The 22,225-nt window shown below is 38.5% G+C and overlaps 1 protein-coding gene across 2 annotated transcripts; it reads right to left on the bottom strand.

Moving 5' to 3' along the window:
- Window positions 1-995: 995 nt before the first annotated feature.
- LOC132168895 (uncharacterized) lies at window positions 996-21,226 on the bottom strand. Of its 2 annotated transcripts, none has more exons than XM_059579980.1 (7): window positions 21,110-21,226; window positions 14,561-14,810; window positions 7,637-7,760; window positions 6,462-6,787; window positions 4,570-6,352; window positions 1,994-2,247; window positions 996-1,396 (listed from the first exon to the last, which is right to left on the bottom strand). In XM_059579980.1, exons 1-7 carry the CDS (start codon window positions 21,163-21,165, stop codon window positions 1,325-1,327), a joined length of 2,865 nt encoding a protein of 954 aa, XP_059435963.1. In that variant the 5' UTR covers window positions 21,166-21,226; the 3' UTR covers window positions 996-1,324. The 2 variants fall into 2 exon arrangements, with proteins under 2 accessions (XP_059435963.1, XP_059435964.1); XM_059579981.1 differs by having other exon boundaries at window positions 4,636-6,352.
- Window positions 21,227-22,225: the final 999 nt, after the last annotated feature.

Below are 22,225 nucleotides of genomic sequence, written 5' to 3'. Positions count from 1 at the left end.
ATTGGCATAAAACTCTTTGTAGTAAGCCAAAAGCATAAACGGACGAAAGTGTGATGCGTCACTAGAATAAAAAAAAATAAAAACATCATATAAAAATCAAAAAACAACAAACAAAAGGAATACAAATTTATATGGTGGTCAAGCTACCCCTTGGTCATGAGGGTGACTCAACAATCCCTCAATTTATTTTTATTTTTATTTATTTATTATGAAATATGCCAAAATATAATTAGTGCTACCGTGACACATCAACAATTTCCAGTCACAATTTCGTACGAAAGTTGAGTGTAAGACCTTATTTATGTTTTTACCTAAACTACAGAAAGCTTTTGGCCAATTTTTACATCTCAAAAGAGGTATTGCAAATGAGTATAATCATAGAAATTGATTTTGCATGTTCCCCTAAATTTCGATAAGGGAGTTCATCTTGCAACTTCTTTTTTGCCTCCACCAACTTCTATAGCATTTTACTCAAATCACCTCAAAAATTGGGACAGAATAAGTTGTATGCAATGAAAAAAATAGCAGTAAGTTCATGTAGGATGCTAAAAACCCGTGAAAAAAGACCCGATTGTTATGAAATATTTGGTTATTGGGAAAGTTTATTTGCAAGACACCTAAAAAAAATCTTGCCGGCCGAACAAATAATATTGGAAAACCATTAGAGATTTGATATTCAGGTGACTTGTGAGAGGGGAAAGTTCTGTTGAGGGACCTATCTGGAAGCAAACAAGATAAAAGGAAACAAAGCAAGCATAGAGATGTACTCTAAAACAAATCTCCCTCTATAAATTTAACCCAAGAATATCATATGCTCAAAAATCCATAAACATCATGAAGTCGGCACCTGTATCCAACAATAAAATAAAAAAATATATATTAAAAAAAAAAAAAAAAACTGTTAAGGACACAAAAGTATGCTATAAATAAATGAACAAAAGTGCACCTGGAAAGATCATAAATGGCATAAAAGATAATAGCAAACACCAAAAAGCTTAGACCAAAACTCCTTATTTATAAATTATACAATTAGGTGCATCAGGTTCATGTTCCACAAAGACAAACATTTCATTAAATTTACTACAAGAGTGAGTGTCCTAGAAGGAAGGAAATAAAGTTGCAGGTTCAGGATATTTGGTTTACTCAATTGTTAGAGATATGTATGAATCATTAATTTGTTCTCGGAAAGCAGCAACCTAAAACTAGTGCAATAAAGATTACTTGAGAAAGATACACGACTTTATTGGGAGCCATGAGCAATCACGTCATGAAGTTAAAATGATCTTGTGCTTTTTGGGAAGGACTTCACTCTTAAGATTGAATATCACTGTTGCCCATGGCTTCTGCTCATAGAGTGGTGGCGAAGGAGCTTTTGACTGCGAGTCCGGTGATCATCCTGCAAGACCAAATTCAAATCAATGCCATAAGGTATGAGACAAATGATAAACAAAAGAAAAAAAAAAAAAAAAAAAAAGAGAAAAAAAAAAGAGAGGAGTTTTAAGGATAGCCAGCAGCATTTCTTTGCATCAACAGTGAGAAATGCACTCATTGCAAAGAGAAAAAGAAACTCAACTTCCATAACAACAGAAACAAAGTTAGTTATATCTGCAGCAGCTTATAAGGACACCTTTCCTTTTCATAAATAGTGCTTTATGAAGTAGGGTGTACACAAACTTCCACTCCATCTAACTCGTGTTTAGGCAGTAATTGACAAACCAACTAAGTAAAATTGGGATCTGTGACCGGGGAGTGGGTCGAAGTTATTCCAGTCCAGAACATTATACGTTATGCACGGATATAAAGTCTTAAAAAGCACTTGAGTAAATCCAACAAGTAACAACATTTATTATTATTATTATGCAGTTAACATCTCAAAACAAATGAGAAAAAAAAAAAAAACAAACAAAAAACAGTGAGGACACAATTTGCTCAAGGAAAATTGAGAAACAAAAAAATTTGAATTCATAGAAAGGGAAACAAAATCAAGACAAACCTTATACAAAGATGCTGCTGATTCAGACTGTACTGTCTGAACTGCTACATTTCCCATTGATCGCAAAGCATCCAGCGCATCTAGGGTCAGCTGCCACCCACAAAGTGCAATAGTATCAGCACTGGTGCTGGAACCATAGCTACTACAACCAGCGGCGGCAACATTTCCATTCACCCAAGGGCAGAACTGGTTGTGATGGACAATTGGATCAAATTCCATAGGTTCTTCATAATTACTCTCCCCTTTTGGAGGCCCTGAAAAATCACATGGTTTTCATGCATCACTACTAAATGTAAGAAAAAACAGAAATGAGTATAATCTTGAAGATTTAAAATATTACTACACATACAAAAGAATTCAAGGTGGTATATAAAATTGACAAGAAACTGTACATAGGTGATAGAAGTAGGGATGACAATGAACTAGATTAAATGGAAAGCTATCATTTGATTTCTGAGCTAGGATATTACCAATACCAAAAGTGTACAAGCCAACTGACAACCCAGAATAGAATCAAACAGGGAATGTGTCCAGTTATAATGAAGACACATCTTGGATCTGCTTAGTCAAATGTTCTATGCAGATTTAACATACAATGGAATCAAGAAGGTGATGCAGCACAAACGTTTTTAGTCTTAGGTCAGATGATACATGATTTGACGGTTTACATCATGGTTCATAAAAAGTGCAGTGGTAGGCCAATGCAGTTTAAATTGAACGACAATGCAGAAGCTTTTTCAAACATAATAAAAACAACCCAGGAGAGAACATCAAAACATAACTAAATTGTATGCAGGTGAGGCATTAAAGGCTTTCCAAAAAAGGAAAAAACAAGAAGCAGCAAAGGAAAAGAAAAGGAAAGGAAGAAATGCACGTTACACCCATCAGGTGAGACACTCCACGCTGCAATACTTCATGGGATCTTGTATTAGAGGCTCTTTGCAAAACTATGGACCTTTTTTTTTAATAGGTAAGTTACACATGCACATATTGAGTCGATCTCATCCTCCATCTTGTAAAAAACAAGGGGAGAAAGCATCATTTGAACGAGAGCACATTGACAAAATATGTTGATGATTAATACTTAATTATACAAGGTAAAATTCAGGGAAATATGTGTATGACGCGCGCGCACACAATAAATACATATGTGTGCGTTTGTGTGGGGGTGTGCTGTGTGCATGTGTGCATGTGCACATGCGTGGGCGTGTGTGTGTGGATTTATACCCAAGATAGAGCTGTGGAGGTAAAAACTCCCAAAAAAGGACTCTCCAATCAAACAATATGACATTGGATCTTGATTTACAGAGTATGTCCTTTACCCTATGTATATGAAAACAGATTGTCAAGCCAAAAGATATTTAAAAAAGGTAGTGGATTGCTTAGTTGACAGACTTGATTTGGGTAAGAGTAATATTAGCTCTGTATGGACTGTTGGCCCAGAGAGGAACATTGTTGGTGAGCTACAACCCAATCAAATTGAGAGGACCCATTCTTCCACCCTAGCAGCGTTGGCCCAGTCCAACAGGGCAAAAGATAAAAGTGAAGGACCCCTTCGTCTCAATGGGTCACAGGGCTATTGGGTCACGGACCGCAATAGCCCAATGTTTAGATACAGAAGTCTCAGCCCCTGCAGTTTAGGCACAGTCCAGTAGGGTGTCAGCTAAATGTGAAGGACTGTATTGTGCTTATGGGTCACAGGCTAATTGCCTCAGCCCAGATCTAGGCCTACTCTCTAGTGGAGAGTTAGGAAGGGTACTAGAGTTAACTGTGAGGGCCCAGGTGGAGCTCGAAAGGGGAACCCAAGCATCTTGAGGGCCACTTCAACAGATATTTTTGACGGTGGCCCTTCGGTAACGCCGGCATATGATTCCCAATTGCCGTTGATGCTTCCGGTGCAACCCAACAACGAGCATATCCAGGCCAATGATTCATTCCAAGGGGGACTCGTCAACCAGTTTGAGTGGCCTTTAACCAGTGTTTACAGCCCTAATTCAAATGTTGATCACCGGGGTGTGGGAGGAGCTAGCGGGTTTGATTAGTTGGTGGGGTATTCTTTGGTGCATTAGGGCAATTATAAGTGAAGGATCGGGAGCGGCCAGTTTCTCACTTGCTATGGATGAGTTCTTGGACTTATCTTTGAGCAGGGTCTAGTGGATATCACCCCTCCAGGGTGGGAATTTCGCTTGGTCTAGTAATCAGGCTTCTCCTTCATGGTCTAGAATCGACAAATTTCACTTTTCCTTTTGGGCCTTTCTTCACTTTCCCAAAATTAGATACATATGGATACACATACACTATACACTATGATACAGACAAATACAACACATTTATACATATATGTATATATTAAAGAGGGAAAAATAAATTGAAAAGTCAACACCAAAACTGTTTGTTTATCAATTTAGCAGAACAGTGCTCTTTATGTGAGAGAGGAGAGAGGGTTCATGATCTTCTCATCTTGTTGTATAGAGATTTCATATAAACCATCAAGGAAGACAAAGAAAGTAAAGACTAAGAACCTGAAAAATTGCAGGGCATGATACCTATGAAACCAATAAGGTCAGAGAATTTACCTAGACCATTTGCAACCACATTATCTGACTCTAGGTACACGCAGTTGTTTGTAAAAGAAGATTTACCGGCATTTGTAACCTCTTTCTTGGTTGTTTTATAACCAGACAGCACATTAGCATTGCAAGAAAGAGAAGGAGGCACATTGTTCTCTGGTAATAACTTGCCGCTTTGACTTATCTTTTGACCACTTTCAACTGATTCAGTTTTAGCAGAACCATCAATTTTTGAGCTGCTATCAGCCCTTCCAACAGATCGAGATAGCATTTCCTGGCTATCTCCATGGGGATCTTCCCTGTTAATTTCATCGGGGACAATCTCATCCATTAGTCCAGGACCTGGAGCAGATTCACCTGTCTGACCCTGATTTTCAGCATCTTCAACTCTGGGTTCCACATCACCAACCACACTATCTGCTCTATGGACAGATACATCAGCCCCGTGAATTTCAGCCTCATGACTAGCACACATCCCAACACTTCCACCACTAATTCCAAAACTAAGCCCATCCCTGGCTTGAGCAGTCACAGTTTCTGCGTTGAAAATTTCTTCCCCATCGTTCGTGCTACTGACACCCATTTCTCCACGGACTGGAGCAGCTGGTTGGAAACCAATGCTCTGCTGAGCTTGGTTACTATAATTCAATTCTGATGTATCATTAATGTCCAGATTACCATATATACTAGAAGAGGGGAAATGAACATCATCAACATCAGCAGGATAATTTTCAACACTTTCCATAGAGTCATTTCCACTATGGCAACCAGTATCCATTGCAATGACCGATGATGCACGTGTAGAATCCCTGGCCGATTGAATCCCTATAAGTTGGTCACTTCCTTGCCGAAACGAAGTCACTCTGTTACCATCTGTGTAAATTTCAAAACCCATTGAATGGCTAGGACCAGCACCAGATGAATCTCTATGATATGATGAACAGTATGTATCAAAAACATCAGAGTCACGAGCACGTTTTGAAGGCCCAGCTGAATCTTGTCTTCCATCTGTGACTTCATCACCATCACGATCAATGACAGTGCCTTCAACGCTATCAGCTTGCTGAATCCTTAAGTTTGGCCTATAATCTGAGCTTCCACCTTTCTCCAAGCTGCGTTTACGAGAACTGGGACCCCGTGATTCATATGAAGCTGCACGGTCACCAACCTCACTGCCTGCAGGCTGCCCAATTACTAGGTCCCTTCCCATTTCTGCATCAAGAATATTTTCAGATAATGTTGTCCTGCCCAATTGAATAAAAGGTAAACCCCCTGCCATTGTAAGATTCAAATCGACATCCGGGTTTGGCATCAATTTCCCATCGTTCGTCGTTGCGACTTCATCACGATCTTCAGTATGTTCTCTTTCCATATCATCAGCAGCAACCCAACCACTAATTCCACTAGCTGCACTTACTCCACGTGTCAATCCCATTTTTTTGCTTGTATCAGGAATATCAATATTGTTGGGAGTGAACCGAGCAGGTCGAGAAACCGTTAAGAAATCTGATATCCTAACTGTGGCACCACATAAGCTACAATCTAGCAAAGGTGACCTGAACTCGCTTCTAGAGTCCTTAACTAACACTTTATTCTTCCCAGTATCTTTTTTAGCTGCAGCAGACAGTGGTTTCTTGCTTGCTCCAGGATCATGCGATAGATGCACCTGGGCCTGGGTAGGGCCAACAGAATAACCATTCCTAGCTGATTGAGCGGAATGTTCTTCGCAGTCTTGAACATTTAAAAGCCATCTTGGTTCCCATCCACAGAGGCTTATAAGCTTCTGGGCCTGCCAAAGGAAAAAGACAATTAGAAATACATGAGCATATGGATAAATGGAAGAAGCAATGAGTCGGTAAGTATTACCAGCCAGCAAAAAGTACATAAATATATCTTACACGAGAATATGCACACAATGTGCCATCGTGAGAGCTTTCAAGTTCTGGTATACTCTCTGTTCTAATATCTACTTCCCCTGACAGAAAGCGATCAACCTGTGGGCCCCGAGAAACCCGCATTTGCTCGATTGCAGATGCAGCCACAATGGGAAGAGATTGAAATTGCAGAAGTCCATCACATCTATCCTTATATCCCCCAATAAGGGCAGGCTGAGGAGTTGGAGGAAACTGCACCAAGCTTTCCGGGCAGCTATTTCCCCTCCAAGGACAATTGACTTTGTGTACAGAATCCAGCTGTTTGGCAAAGGCTTCAGCAGCATTTTGGACTTCAGCCATGAAAGAAAGAATAAAAGAGAGGAAAAGGAAAATAAGTATTAACAAGGACCAGCTCATTCAGACCTAGCTGAATCATCAAGTAAAATTTTCCTAAATAAGGAGAAACTACCACATAGATGAATGTATCTGAAATAGGACATTAATGTTATTATGTATGGGACTAAGGAAACGGGCCAGCAGTGCAACTACTATGACTTCCACTAAGATATAAATTCTATGGCCCTGAAAATAATAAAATAATTCTATGGCCCTGCAATTTCTCTCAGTGTGGAAAACAAACACAGGGGAAAGGGAATTTTGACAGGAAGAAAAATCAGGGGAGGGGAGGTATGCATGGTGAACGAGAGTGAGAGAGGCAGAAGTGAAATTTTTTTTTTTTTTTTTTTTTTAAAAAAAAAGGATTGGACAATAATATTTAAAGAAAGTAGAGTGAAATAAATAATCTGCTAGAGTTTGTATTGAAAAAGGAATAGACAAAAATAAAAGGATGGTTTTTAAGTAGCTAAAATAGCTCTTCTTGGTGTAGAAGCTCTAACATGTGAAGGAAGGCATTTTGCTAATAATAACATACTGCAAAAGGTTATGGTGAGGAAGATTGTCATTGCACTTGTCGTGGAATATTAAGTATAAAATGAGCTTAGCTCGTATGCAATTTAAATATTATTATACCAGCAGTAATGTTTTTTTATTTTGAGTAATTTTCCTTTTGAACAATTGTACCTGCTGCTGCTGCTGCTGCTGCTGTTGTTATTTGAAATGTATCCCACAGAGTGTAATATGAGAATATTTATTAAAAAAAAAATGGAAAAAAGGAGAACAGTTGAATTGAATTTACTAACCTTCTACAGGGGTCCAAGATGGTAACAATGTGAAAATCGAGTATGCACCACATGATTCACATGCAATTTTATCAACATCAGCATTCACCCAACCTCTCTGTGCACAAGTCAATGAATTGACAACCTGCAAGAAATCAGAAAGGAAACAATGAGAATGCCTCAACGTGGTCCTGGGCCTATATCTGAAAGCCCAAAAAAAGGGAGCAGTAATGTTATAATGCCTGCATATGATAACCATCAACTTAGAATCTACAGTGGCTCCTGACCAAAGCACAAAAAAGTCTGCTCGACGTATAATATCTTTACTTCAAGATATGAACATATAAAAGTAAGGCTCAGTCAAAGAAGAGATTCCCATAAATGTTTCAAATTTTGTTTTTAAAATATCTATTCTTATTAAAGAGTCCCAAAGTCTATTGGTATTTCAGTATTTTGCATTAATATGGAGTAAAGTTCTGGTTTAAGAAACAATAGGATTATGGACAATTTTTGATAAGTAATGTTGTATATATCCAAAAAAAAAAGCAATATGCCTCTAAGCACACAGTGAGAGTTTCAAGCACACCAAAAAAATCTCTCATTGGATAATCTAATGAGAGTTTCAAAGCTTTTACTTGACTTAAAGGCATGAATAACAGACTTAAAACCTCTCTCTCTCTCTCTCTCTCTCTCTCTCTCATACGCACACACCTAAAAAAAAAAAAAAGAGTTTTAAATTTCAGAAGCTCTTGAGGAGCCGGCACTCCTGTGGAGTGCTGCCCCCAACCCCACTTCTTTTTTCTTTCCTTTCCCATTTCACCCCTCCTCTCCCCTCTTCCAGCCCTGGCGCCCTCCGCCACATCTCCGCTTCTCCCTGCCCCTTTCCTACCGTTTCTCCTTCTGCCTCTCCTTCAACCATCCCCCCTCCTTCCTTGTTCCCCGTTCCACCACCTCCCCTTCCCCTGCTGCAACCCACCGCCACCAACCTCTGCCACCCTTTTCCTATCAATGTACACTCTCCTCTCCCAAATCTAGCCTTCTCTCACTCGAATCCACCCCTTCTTCCAGTCCCAGGATTTAATAACAGCATGTATGCTGTAGTTTAATCAACGGTCAAAATTGAATTTTTCAAAATCTCTTTTCATTTTCTCTCTCCTATTAAATGCTTCTAAAAGTAAATCAACTTTAAAATTCAATCTTAACCGTTGATTCAATTACAGAATACATGCTGTTATTAAAATAACAGCATGTAAGTCGGATCCCACCCTTTTCAGGTACTCAAGTTTTTGGCTTGAGAGATCACAATAACTGGCATCCAAATCTACAGCGCATTAGGGCACATTGCATTCACCTCAACACAGGTAGTTTCCCCTCATTACGCCTCAAGACCAGCAAGTATCAGTGCGGCAAGATCTGTTGTAGTGAACAACTTTATTTTGCTCACTCCACCATTTGTCTCCAACAGTACAATCAGGCTTCCTCTCCAATCGGTTACTGCTTTTAAATCATTGGGTGCTCCTGGGACCCTTCTATTAGACTGGGAATTTTTGCCAATTTCCAGTTGAATTGTGTTCTACCGGTATTGTTTCTGGTTTGTTTGATGTCTTAGTAGGGGTTTCCACACTTCTTTTTTTTTTGATAAGTAAGTAGTTGACTTTATTAAAAGCGTAGGCGCCCCGGAGTACACTGGAAGTATACAAGGAGGATCACCTAACTAGAAAGGGAAAAACGTACAAGGAAATCATTATAGCTAATCGAAACCGGAAAAACAAACGCTACAGTCCAAAGATACAGAGTATGAAAACAATAGGATAAAAAGTCCTCGAAAGACCTCTCCACATCCTCGAAGCACCTATTATTTCTCTCTCTCCATAAACACCAAAAAAAGCAAGTAGGCACCATCTTCCAGACTGTAGCACTCCCCCCCCCCTTCCTGCAGACCACCAACAAGCTAGCAACTCGAAAACCCGACCAGGCATCACCCATGATAACCCAAAACGGCCAAAAAAGGCACTCCACAAAGCAGACGCCACCTCACAATGAATAAGAAGATGATCCACCGTCTCCTCACTCTTCTTACACATCCAACATCTGTTTACCACAATCACATTTCTCTTTCTGAGGTTATCTAAGATCAGAATTTTCCCCCAAGCCGCCGACCACGCAAAAAAAGCTGCCCTTGGAGGAGCTTGTGTCCGCCACACACTCTTCCAGGGGAACCTCCTCCCTTCCGAGCATGCCAAGGATAGAAAGAGAGACTTGACCTTGAAAGTACCTCTTTTGGAAGGGTTCCACCATAATCTATCTTCCGACCCTCTTCTCACTCCTGTAGAATGTAACACCTGGAAAAAAGAGGCAAAGGCCTCCACCTCCCAATCATGAGCCGCCCTCAAAAAACTCACGTTCCACTGGTTGGATCCCCTTAGCATCTCCACGTTATCCGCAACTGAGGCCTCCTTTGCACAAGCAATACTATAAAGGATCGGGAAAGCTATCTTGAGAGCTGAATCTCCACACCACCAATCATGCCAAAAGCTAATCCTAGACCCATCCCCCACTACAAATCTCGTAAAGCCTTTGAAAGTTTCCCACCCTTTCCTAATATTCTTCCATAATCCTACCCCAAGCGTGCCTCCAGGCTCAACTGAACACCATCCTCCCCATAAACTTCCAAACTTCGCATCTATAACAACTCTCCACCAAGCATCTCTTTCCGACCCATAACGCCACAACCATTTCCCTAAAAGAGCGCGGTTGAAGACCAATAAATTCCTGATCCCCAACCCTCCCTCCTTGATCGGAGTGCAAACCTGCGACCACTTCACCAAGTGGTATTTGAACTCTTCGCCTATCCCTCCCCAAAGAAAATTGCGTTGAAGCTTCTCAATGCGCTTAGCAACACTCACCGGAATAGGGAAAAGAGACAAGTAATAAGTGGGCATGTTAGCAAGAGTGCTCTTAATAAGGGTGACCCTACCCCCTTTCGACAAATACACCCTTTTCCAGCTGGCCAACCGGTATTCCACACTTCTTGTAATCTAATTTTTAATGAATGTTATCTGCTAATGGTTGATTGTTTCAACTGTAGCTATGCTCATGCCTTCATATTAAGATCACAAGATCAACATTTCTATATTCATCGAAAGCAGACATCACAAATGGGAGTTAGCAGATCTCCTGGGCTTTAATCCACACCCCCCCCAAAAAAAAAAAAAAAAAAAAATTGACCCATTGTTGTTATACCAAAGCCATTGAATTCCTTCAAGATTCAATCTGTCTTATAACTTGAGCATGCACAAGTCCTTCAACATCAAACCCCATTAAAAAATCAAGAGCTCAATTAAATGCATCAAATTGGAAGTAGAGGATTTACCATGATGTTTTCATATTATGGGAGGTCTTACGCGTGGTGATTGACTAGGGAAGAAGGTAAGCTCTCTTCAAAAAGAAATTCTTCTAAGAGATCTCCAAGATGATCTTCTTAGTCAGCTGAACACTCTTCAACAAAGTGATTTTTCTATGACTAATTTATGCAGGGAAAATTACAAACTATTCGTTATGGACTAGTTAAAAAGAAAATATGGCTATTACGCAATGCAAGAACTGGTTGAGATCTGAAATCAAAACAAGGTTTATGTATTCAGAAGGTCTTGAAGATGCTATTGAAACAACTATAGAGTTTGAGATGTTCATAAGATTTGTGAGGAAATCTACAATTTTCCATCCTAAACAAAATCCAAAATAGCATGCAGGAAAGCTCGAAAAGCAAAAAGAGGCAACAGCAGAACCTAAACAGAAAGCTGAATTTCCTAAACCACGCATAGAAGAGTTGGAGTCAGTACTTCTCGCTGAAGGTTAAAATCAAAAGCTTTTGATGAAAAGAAGGCTTCCAAACTCCTTAAAAAATAGGAGATTTAACGTGAGAGCAAAAAGAGGAGATCAAATACTCTGGAGTAAAGGAAATGAAAAGTTCAGCTTGTGTCAAATAGACCTCACAATATTCAGGGAACTGCAAAAGATCCAAGAAACCATAACAAAAACCCATCAAGAAAAATAATCTGTTGCTGAATTTCTAAAGATCCTTCAATAGATTTGGTATCAAGCCCAGTACTCTTTCTTTCCTATGTCAAGGATATTTCATTGAAATCTATACTGTGGAAGAAGAGAGATATGAAATCTAACAACGAGCAAACAGTCAAGAAGTAGGACTGGGCACCGAGCCCCTCCAGTCAATAGCCAAACATTTTCAACACTGAGGTGTCAGCCGCTGAAAATTAACCCTCAAACCGATCAATCAAAAAACATTGTTGCCAAACGGCACTGACACTAATGGCTGTTGGTTGATTATCAGTCAGCTAGACGGTTTGGGCCAGAGAAAAATCAACAGATATCAAGTAACGAATATTCCAAATTGAGAGGAAAATTCTTTAAAAGATTGAAAACGAATGATAATGACAAAGGAAAACTCTTCAAACCTAAAGACACAAAGGAAGAAAAAAAGAGGAAAGAAACAATAAAATGAAAGTTAATGAGATCATGAAAATTAGAATCTGGCATCACTTTTGAGTTGTAGAGTCAAGTGTGAATCAAAAAGAATGTGAATACGATGCCATTGGTAGCTGTGGTTAAGGGTGGATCCACAGAGATGTCAGAGGATTTGACACCATTAATAGGACAATTAGGACAGATAGGGTTGTTGAATGAAGGAGGTGGACAAGACCACAGTCTACAAAGATTATGAAGATGAAGAGATTCAGATCTGGTGGTCAAGGGGATGAGCAAAGGTGATCACTCCCCCAACCACCATGACGACACCTTCAAACAAGTATGACAGAGACAGAGGCAAGAAAAGCAAGAGTCAAGAGGAAGGTCTAGTAGCAAACCCTAAGGATAAGTATTTATACAACCTTAAACCTTGGCCTAGTTGATATTGGACAGATTTTTGAGACACTACCAAAACCTGACTTCTCGATCTCAAGCTTTTAAAAAAAAATAATAATAATAATAATACTTGACACTAACACCCCAATCATTGTAACCTGACTGGTTTTGGTCAATTTCTGGTGAAAATAAGTTTTTTGATATTTTGCTCACCCCCATCAGCGAGGAAGTATTTGTAACATCCTTAAAATGGCTAAACTGAACTATTATGTTCTCTCCTTACTTTCTTTTCATTCCTGAATAACTTCTCTACAACTTAATTGACAAGGGAAACGTACCCCTAGGGGTGTATTTGACACGGGATCATACTTAACCAAGGGTTAACTTAATTTTCAAGCAAAGCTACAAGTGATTAAAATTAAACAATTTTACAGCTTATGGAAATAGACATTAGGTTAGGTTAAATTATACTTTCCCTCACCCAAAACTACCATGTAATCATGCCTCCAAACTACACTTAGTACAACTCAGACCTATAAACTACCAAAATGCTTCAAGTTACCTCCTCCTTCAAATACGGCCATTATTTTTTGATGGAAAACATTACAAATGCCTAGCATGAGTGTCTGAACCATTTGTGCTTCCCAAATTACCCCCATTTTGGAGGAATGAAATTACAAAAGTGGCATCAACTATATGGTGAGGTGCCACATAACTGAGGGGGAAAAAAAAAAAAGAGGAATAGAGAGGGTGGCTCACAGCCTCCCCCTAAAAGAGTAGCTCGGGGTGGCCGAACAACCGCACCCTAACAAAATAGATGGGGTGGCCATGTGGCCAACCCCAGTAGAACAAGGGGATAGGGTAGCATGGCCACCTAATAACAAAACAGAGGAGTGGTCATGTGGCCACCCCCTACAAAACATAGGGGGGTGCCCACGTGATCACCCCCTAGCAGAACAAAGGCAAGTGGTTGTGTGGGTACCCCCTACTAGAATAGAGGGGGGGGTGCTTTGGCCAACCCTGATTTTTGTTCTTTTTTCACTTGTTGATTACTTGCAGCAAACAATGATTTTCCAAGCGACATGGGGTCAAATTAGTAACTCTGAAACGACTCAAACGCGTGTGCTATGCACATGTGATATTTTCCATCCAAACTAATGGCTAAATCTAACATAGGGTATAGTAGTTTATAGGTCCAAATTGTAGTGAGTCATAATTTGGAGGTATAAGTGCAATTTAGGGTATTCAACTCTCTTGTATACTTTTCATGTATGAGGGCTTTGCCCTTTTCTTTCAATAACATCATTATTATTCATTAAAAAAAGATTGGAAGGGTAAAGTGTAATTTACATAAAAACTAATATAATTTAACGTTTAGCAAGAAAGATATGTTTATGCCTAAACTATGTAAGCAATACATGTTGCTAAAAACACCGAAACAAAAAAAAAATGCAACCGATATATCTTAGCAGGATTCTTGTGGGCTATTCTTGAGGTAACGCACCTATAATACAAACTAACCTACTTAACCACTGCAAGCAACACAATGAAGAAGCACATACAAAAGGATTCCAAGAGATGCTAACTGGGGTAGCAGCAACTACACCTGGAGTATACATACAACCAAGTGTCATACAATAAACAATGTTTAAGACAATAGTGTCTAATGTTTAACATTTCTCTTGGAACCGATTGGTTCCATGCTTAACAATACAAATTCTCTTAAATCTACTATTAATAATATCTTTAGCACATTTGCACATAACATTCTGCAAGTTTTTTCTATAAGCTTCAATACCGCCTTTATTCTCAATATGTTGAAGTGTATTAAGTTATGACTAGAACCCAAAAGGCATACTCTAGATATTTTCATTTTTAGAATTGAAAAGCACAATAATCATTTGAATATGACTTAAACTATAGTGATACGTATTTTACTACATGATATGGCATTTTATTAGCAAAAAGGGTTTCACTATTAACATTGGGATTTTCTTATAATTTAACCCACCAATCACAAACAGATTCACAGATAAAATATCATGGACCAATCCAAGTTCAGACCTTAGGCTTCCCAAACCAATTCGAAGGCTTGAAGGTACCCAAGCGCCTTAGTAAATCCCCTCTTTCCCATGGTCTACATGAAGGTCTTGATGATCCAAAAGCTGAACCACCAGCACTTGTGCTCAAGGAAGTCCATGGTGGTTGTGAACCAACACAGGACAAAGAAGCCGCTTTGGAGCCATGTCCAAGACTGGAACCATCTATACTGCCAACATTTGTAGGAACAGCAGGTGAGGATGCCCCAGCAGAACTGAAATGCATAAAGCATTAAGCTTTTTACCAAATAAAAAAAGCATATATATAACCATACATGAACTTGACAAAATTCATAATCAGCTGTGTAAAACAAGAGACATTGTAATCTACCTAAAGATGTACTAGAAGAAAATACTAGAAACTGTTTCTTTAGAAAGAGGAGGTTAATCAACATTGAAAGAAATCAGCATACACTAGATAACCACAAACCCATAATTCTATCCTTAATAATAATAATAATAATAGGGTGCGGGCATGGTGGTCATCTTATAATTTCTTTGGCACTCCGAGTTTCATTTTGGCCCGGAAGCTTAAGGCTTTAAAGATGGACATCAAAAATTGGAATGAGGTCGAATTTGGAAATGTGAATGCTATTTGCATAGAAAAAGCGGAGGAATTGAAGGCATTGGATAGGTTGGAGGAAGAGAAAGGATTTGGTGAAGAAGAGAAGGAAAGAAAAAGGGTGATTGTTAGAGAGTTGGAGATTGATCTTTTACAAGAAGAAATCAGTTGGAGACAAAAATCTAGGATCCAATGGCTCAAGGAGGGTGATAAGTGCACTAAGTTCTTTCATCGGATTGCCAATTCTAATAGAAGGTGTAATTCCATTGAGCCCCTACATATCAATGGCTATCCTTCTTCTAATCAAGACATCATTAGGGATCATGCAGTGCAATTCTATAAGTCATTGTTCTCTGAACAATGCAATTGGAGGCCTAGGTTGGATAACCTTGATTTTGAATGTTTGGAAGCGGGTGAGGCTGATCGGCTAGAAATTCCTTTCGAGGAAAGGGAGGTGTTGGAGGTGGTGAAAGGTATGGATAGAGACAAGGCTCCTGGCCGAATGTTTTCTCAATGGCTTTTTTTCAAGATTGTTGGGAAGTGATCAAGGAAGATATTATGGCGGTTTTTTCAGACTTTCATGCCCGTGGTAAGTTTGAAAAAAGCCTTAATGCTACTTTTATTTCCCTTATTCCAAAGATTCCTGGGGGGTCCGAGCTTGAGTTTCGTCCCATTAGTCTCATAAGTGGTATTTATAAGATTATTGCCAAAGTTCTTGCTATTAGGATGAGAAGGGTGATGGATAGGGTGATTTCAAAGCCTCATAACGCTTTCGTTAAAGGAAGGCAAATCATGGACTCGTTTCTTATAGCAAGTGAATGTTTAGATAGTCGTATCAGTTCTGGGAAACCAGGGGTGCTTTGTAAATTGGATATAGCGAAGGCCTATGATCACATTGATTGGAAGTTTCTTTTGTATTTGTTGAGGAGGTGTGGTTTTGGTGAGAAATGGTGTTCTTGAATAGAGCAATGTATTTCGACTGCTCCTTTTCTATGTTGATCAATGGCACTCCTGTTGGCTTCTTTAGAAGCTCTCGAGGGGTGAGACAGGGGGATCCGTTGTCTCCGTTTCTGTTTGTCATTGTTATGGAGGCTTTTAGTATGATGATTACTGCTGCCATCGAAAGTGGTCTTATCTTGGGTTTCTCAGTGATAGCTAGTTTATCTGAGAGGGTTAACATATCTCACCTTTTTGCAGATGATACATTGGTTTTCTGTGGGCGAATATTGATCAAATCCGTTCCATTAAAGCCTTACTTGTCTGTTTTGAGGCTGTTTCAGATTTAAAGGTGAACATGGCTAAATCAACATTGGTCCCGGTAGGTGATGTGGCCAATATGGGAGAATTGACTGGTGTTTTGGGTTGTGAAACGGAGTCTATGCCTTTGAAATACCTGGGGCTCCCCTTGGGTGCATGCTTTAAGGCCAAAACCATTTGGGATGATATTTTGGAAAAGATTGATCGTAGGTTGGCAAGTTGGAAAAGATTGTATTTTTCTAAGGGAGGTAGGGTTACTCTTATAAAGAGCACTCTTTCTAATCTATCTACTTATTTTTTGTCCCTATTCCCTGTTCCTGTTTCGGTGGCCAGGCGTATAGAGAAATTCCAACAAGATTTTCTTTGGGGAGGTCTAAACAATGAGTTCAAGTTTCATTTGATTAACTGGGACAAGGTTTGCCCTCCTATCTCAGAAGGAGGACTAGGGATCAGAAAGTTGAGACTGTTTAATCAGGCTTTGCTAGAGAAGTGACTGTGGCGTTATGAACACAAAAGAGAGGCTTGGTGGAGAATTGTCGTGGAAGCCAAGTATGGTTCTGAGTGGGGTGGTTGGCATTCTGCTGACACTTCTGGGCCTCATGGGGTGGGTCTTTGGAAGCATATTAGTAGGGAGTGGCGGTTATTTTCTAGCCATACTAGATTTGATCCAGGTGATGGATCCAAAATCAGATTTTGGGATGATGTTTGGTGTGGAAAAGCGTGTCTTAAGGAAGTTTTCCCGGGCCTATACAATATAGCTTGTGCAAAAGACACGTCTGTTGCTGACAATATGGACTTCACGGGTGGTGCTCTTCAATGGAATGTTAGCTTTTTTCACTTGATTCATGATTGGGAATTGGAAGTGTTAGCCTCATTCTACACTTTGTTGTATTCCCATAGAATGAATAGGGAAGGAGAGGATAAACTTTGGTGGATTCCGTCTAGTAAGGGGAAGTTCGATGTTAGATCTTACTATAATGTCTTGGCTAGCACAGAGGCTAGTCCGTTCCCTTGGAAGAGCATTTGGCGCACCAAGGCACCCATGAGAGTGGCTTTCTTTACCTGGACGGTGGTGTTAGGGAAGATCCTCACGATTTATAATCTTCGAAAAAGGAATCTTATTGTGATCAATAGATGTTGCTTGTGCAAATCGAACAGAGAGACGATTGATCACCTTCTTCTCCACTATGAGATCGCTCGCTCTTTATGGTATGCTATTTTTAGCCGGTTTGGATTGTAATGGGTCATGCCTAGTAAGGTGGTGGATTTGTTTGCTTGTTGGTGGTCGGGTGGGCGATCTCGAAACGCTGTTGTGTGGAAGATAGTTCCCATATGCCTAATGTGGTGTTTATGGTTAGAAAGGAATGCGAGATGCTTTGAGGACTCGGAGAGATCTTTGGAGGAATTCACGGCTTTCTTTTTCTACACGCTTTTCACTTGGACTATAGCTTGGCTTGCCCCTTTAGTGATTAGCTATCTTGATTTTCCTGTTCTTTTCTCTTCTCCTTATTAGGCGTTTTCTCTTGTATACTCTCTGTGTACTTGGGTTGCGCCCCTCTGCGCTTTTGATATAAACATTACTTACAAATAATAATAATAATAGTTAAAAAAAAAAAAATTATAAATTAATAACGTAAACATTTGATCCTCATGAAGTACAAGATATAGCAAATGAACAATGAAATGGAAAGTTTAGATTCAAGTAGATGCTAAAGCCCCAAGGAATTCTATTCTCTACATTGAGACACATGTAAAGAAAAGCTACTAGTTCAGCAACGCCTCTCCTTTAGCAGTCCTTTATTTGAATATTTAAAATATCTTGTTTTCTTTTGTCCAAAATACCCACATCAGCATATGGATACTACAGGACCATGCAATCTTCCGCCAACTAACTATCCACCACTTTATTGCATGGGAAAAGGCATAGACCAAAAACACCTAAATGTTCCCAACAAACAAGACCTTATCTTGTTAGTGATTGGCAATGTCAGAAAATCTAATTAACAATTTCAGAGCATCTCCTGCTGAGCCTTTATATATTTAGCTATTATGAACCACTTTACCTCTCACAAAAACCCTTCAAAATAGAAGGTTTTCATCCAATTTGCTATAGTAAACTTTCATATGCTACAGTAAATTTCATGTGTGAAAGTTTACTGTAGCAGCCTCTACTAATATAGTATGAATTTTCTCTCATATTGTTTCTCTCTCCCCTCATCTAAAGATTAAAAAAATCATATTTAAAGAAAATAGAGAGTACAATAAAGAATTTGTTGGAATGTGTATAGAAAAGTAGCTAAAATAGAAATTTGTAGTTTTTCAGTAGCTATTTTGGCTACTCTCGCTAAAGATGCTCTTATAGCTTTAAATATACAAATTCTAAAGCAGTTTAATCCTGGCAGCAAGTTCTTAAATGTGTCACAGCTTCCAAGAAAAGAAATAACCCTAGAACTAAAGTCAGCACTCGAAGATTGCAATGTTAATTTACCAAGGCCTGTGAGACCATGACAGTGCTTGTTTACCACATAACATTAAGTATATTACTCCAGAGTAAACTGAAGTTGTTAGGCTCAATGATGCTACATCACAAGCATATTTTTCTCCAAATTTGTAAGTATTTGCAAGGACCTCTTCAAAAGAAGACACTTCGTTTTTACTAAAAGATTTTGTACCATGAGAGCCTTAACAGGCTCAAGGCAAATAGTTAAGGCATAAATTGTTGGGAGATTAGACATTGGTGTTAAAGCTCCAAACATTAGTTATCTTCAATTTGTGGTTGATCTACAGCTTTCTTTATGAAACCCTTAAATACTTGAGGGGGCTAAAGCACTAAAAACTCATTCTACCTAATGTATGGTCAAAAGTTCTCATCAAAATATAGTTTTAAGGCTCACAGACATTCTAGATATCTCATAGTTCCATCTGCTTAAAGATTCTATAGATGGCCTACTTCTTTCCTTCTCTAATCTCTCTTTCTCTATATAAATACAGGAGTAATCTGAAAATTTGGCAAACTATGAGGAAGATCCAGATGTTGTCAATAATTTTAAAAGCCCTTAAGGCATATGTAAATGTTGCTAATACTTGTATTATAGCTTCTGTGCAGTTCCCCTAGCGTTTCTATATTTTTTTTAATAAAATAAATAAAATAAAAAAATCCTCTAGTCATCTTCAAAGAAGGAAAATTAGAAATTTCACAAATAAGACAGACCTGGATGCTTTCAATGACTCTATACTAGATTGTATGCAGTGCCCCAGTGTTTTTCTTACAAAAGAATTCTTCAAGACCCACATGTTTAAACTTCATAGAACTTGGAACTACATATGTCAACACAATCTCATTCATTTTATCCTTTCTCAATCATGTATTTTTTAATGTTTCTATTACTTCTCCACTAATTTGATCTCCCTTCTCCCAGGAAAAAGGGTAGGAAGAAAAAAGAAAAAATAAAAAGCAAGTTCTATTTCAAAACTCTCAGTCCACCAACTCTACAAAAACCTCAACAAAACTATCAGACTTATGTTTTATGCTTTTCTGTTTCACAAAGATGACTAAGGACCTCAACTAAACCCATGAAAAAAGACCTTCATGTCTTACAACATGAACAGTCAAAACATAAAAAATACTCTTCTTTAGCATTTCCTCAATAAACAATGGAGCCTACAAAATTGTCAAAAGCAGTGAGTATTTCTTGGAGTAAACAAACACTCAAAACTTTTTTTATTTATTTATGATTTATAAACAAACACTAAAACATAGTAGATTATATTTAGTTAACTAAATCCCATTACCCTGAAACAGCTGAAATTCAACGTTTTATCATACAATTCCCATTAAATTCATGCAGATGTCATAAAGGTGAAATTGTAAGGAATCAAGCAGGAAACACAAAGAACTACACATTAAAAAAAAAAAAAAAGTAAATGCCAAAGTCCGGGATTATATCTATCAAGAATCTCCACTCAAGTATGAATAGCATACAACTCCAATTTACATAGTTAAGCGAAACCGTTCATTTTTAAGAAATCAAAAGACTGACAAAAATTTTACTTTCAACTCCTTTCCCACAACTTCCCCAGCAACTAAAGACCACAAGGACGACAGAGAATTAAGTCCTCATTGCAAACCTAAAGACCACCAATATAACAACATCCTAGGCAAAATTCACACTGCTAGTGCAAGAACGTTCGTAAATACAAGCTACTTGCAGTGCAGAAATCAAAAAGTGTGTGCCAATACAACTTCACTAGTAAGAACACTACCCTATCCACTGTTTTGAACCCCCTTACATCAACTAAAACACAAGAATGTACCTTTTAGTGTACGCATGTTTACATACACACACTGGTGACTGAATTAAACTTACCAAACCTATTAGACCAAGCTAAACTAAGCTTCCCATTTTAGCAAGCACATTTACAGCTCCAAATGCTAGACAGAAATTCGACTCCCAATTCCTTTCCTCCACTTTCTCGGCAACCAAGCAGAGACTTTTGAGCTCCCAATCCCGTTACCCAAACAACCAAATCCCTAACGTAGAAACTCCACAAAAACCAGAATCACATCGCACCCAGCTTATTCGAAACCCTAATTCACTCAATTCACAGAATTCAAGTGAAAAAAAGAAAACACAAAACCAGAATTCGAGATCATGCATGTGATTGAATGAGAGAAAATGAGAGAGAGTAGAATACCTCGCCGCAGGAGCAGCGTCAATGGTCCCTCCGGAGCTGATAACCTCCTCTCTCATCTCTGCTTTGCCCCAAATTTCGAAGCGAGGAAATGAGAGAGAGCAGAGGGGACTGCAATTTATACCCTGGAATATTCCTGCGTGCCTAAATGCGAGTCAAAAGCTCCGTTTGTGATGACGTGGAAACGGGTTCGGATTGCGCGGATCGGGTTGTTTAGTATCCAGTATTATACTTACGGGTGCTTGGGAACTGGAAAAACAATGTAATTGTAAAACACTCAAACTGTTTTAAGCCTGGTTGCTAAATATAATTGTTTGTTTTATATATATATATATATAATGGAAAATGTTGTTTCATGATATTAAACCTAGCAAGTTTTTTTTTTTTTTTTTTTTTTTTGACATATTTGCACAAAGGAAGGGAAATGGAGGAAGAGAATTCGACCTAGTGACATCCGCTTCATGAGACGTGGTCTCCAGCCAATTGAACTATCCCGTTAAAACAAATTGTCATTTTGTTAGGGGAAGTAAAAAAGTTGCCAATAATCTTCTTTGTTAGTTTTGTGTTTATTTTGAGCATATATAGTTCTTACATATTCTAGGACAATAAAATTGGACCTGTTACATCTGTTACCTATGTTTGGTAATTAGTTTTGGATTTTTTTTTTTTGAAGATATAAAAATTAATTTTTATTTTTTTTTCCTGGATTGTTTTGATTAGATAATTCTAAGAACTTATATTTGACTGTTCTTATTCTATTGCCTTGTTTTGCTTTTGAATTGGTGAAGGGATTCGTAGTATTATTCCATTAATTCGGTCCCAAAGTAAAAAATTTAATTTCATTCTTAATTGTTGTTTGTTAGTTTAAACCAATGATTGTCTACAATTTGTCATCATATAGAAAAGTTGTACGTTCATTCTCATGTTGAACTTGCACTCACATTAATGCAACTTGTATCTTCAACTACATTTGGTGTAAACAAAATTCTTCAAAACCTAAAAATAAATAAATATTTTTTGTTCAAAAGATGATTACCCTATTAAATATTAAATATTATGATATTAGAATTTGGGTCCTCTCCAGTTCATTTGAATCCGAGAAGAGCCGGTTGGTATAAA

This window comes from Corylus avellana, chromosome ca2 (assembly GCF_901000735.1).
Source record: "Corylus avellana chromosome ca2, CavTom2PMs-1.0".
Lineage (NCBI taxonomy): Eukaryota > Viridiplantae > Streptophyta > Magnoliopsida > Fagales > Betulaceae > Corylus > Corylus avellana.
This window is presented reverse-complemented; position numbering and strand designations above follow the sequence as displayed.

Excerpts from the sequence above, each read along its gene's own strand:
- LOC132168895 (XM_059579980.1), bottom strand. The coding sequence starts at position 21,165 with ATGAGAGAGGAGGTTATCAGCTCCGGAGGGACCATTGACGCTGCTCCT. Across the intron at positions 14,811-21,109 it reads GACGCTGCTCCTGCGGCGAG|TTCTGCTGGGGCATCCTCAC; the intron begins GTATTCTACTCT and ends TATGCATTTCAG. Across the intron at positions 6,788-7,636 it reads ATCTTGGACCCCTGTAGAAG|TCCAAAATGCTGCTGAAGCC; the intron begins GTTAGTAAATTC and ends TCATGGCTGAAG.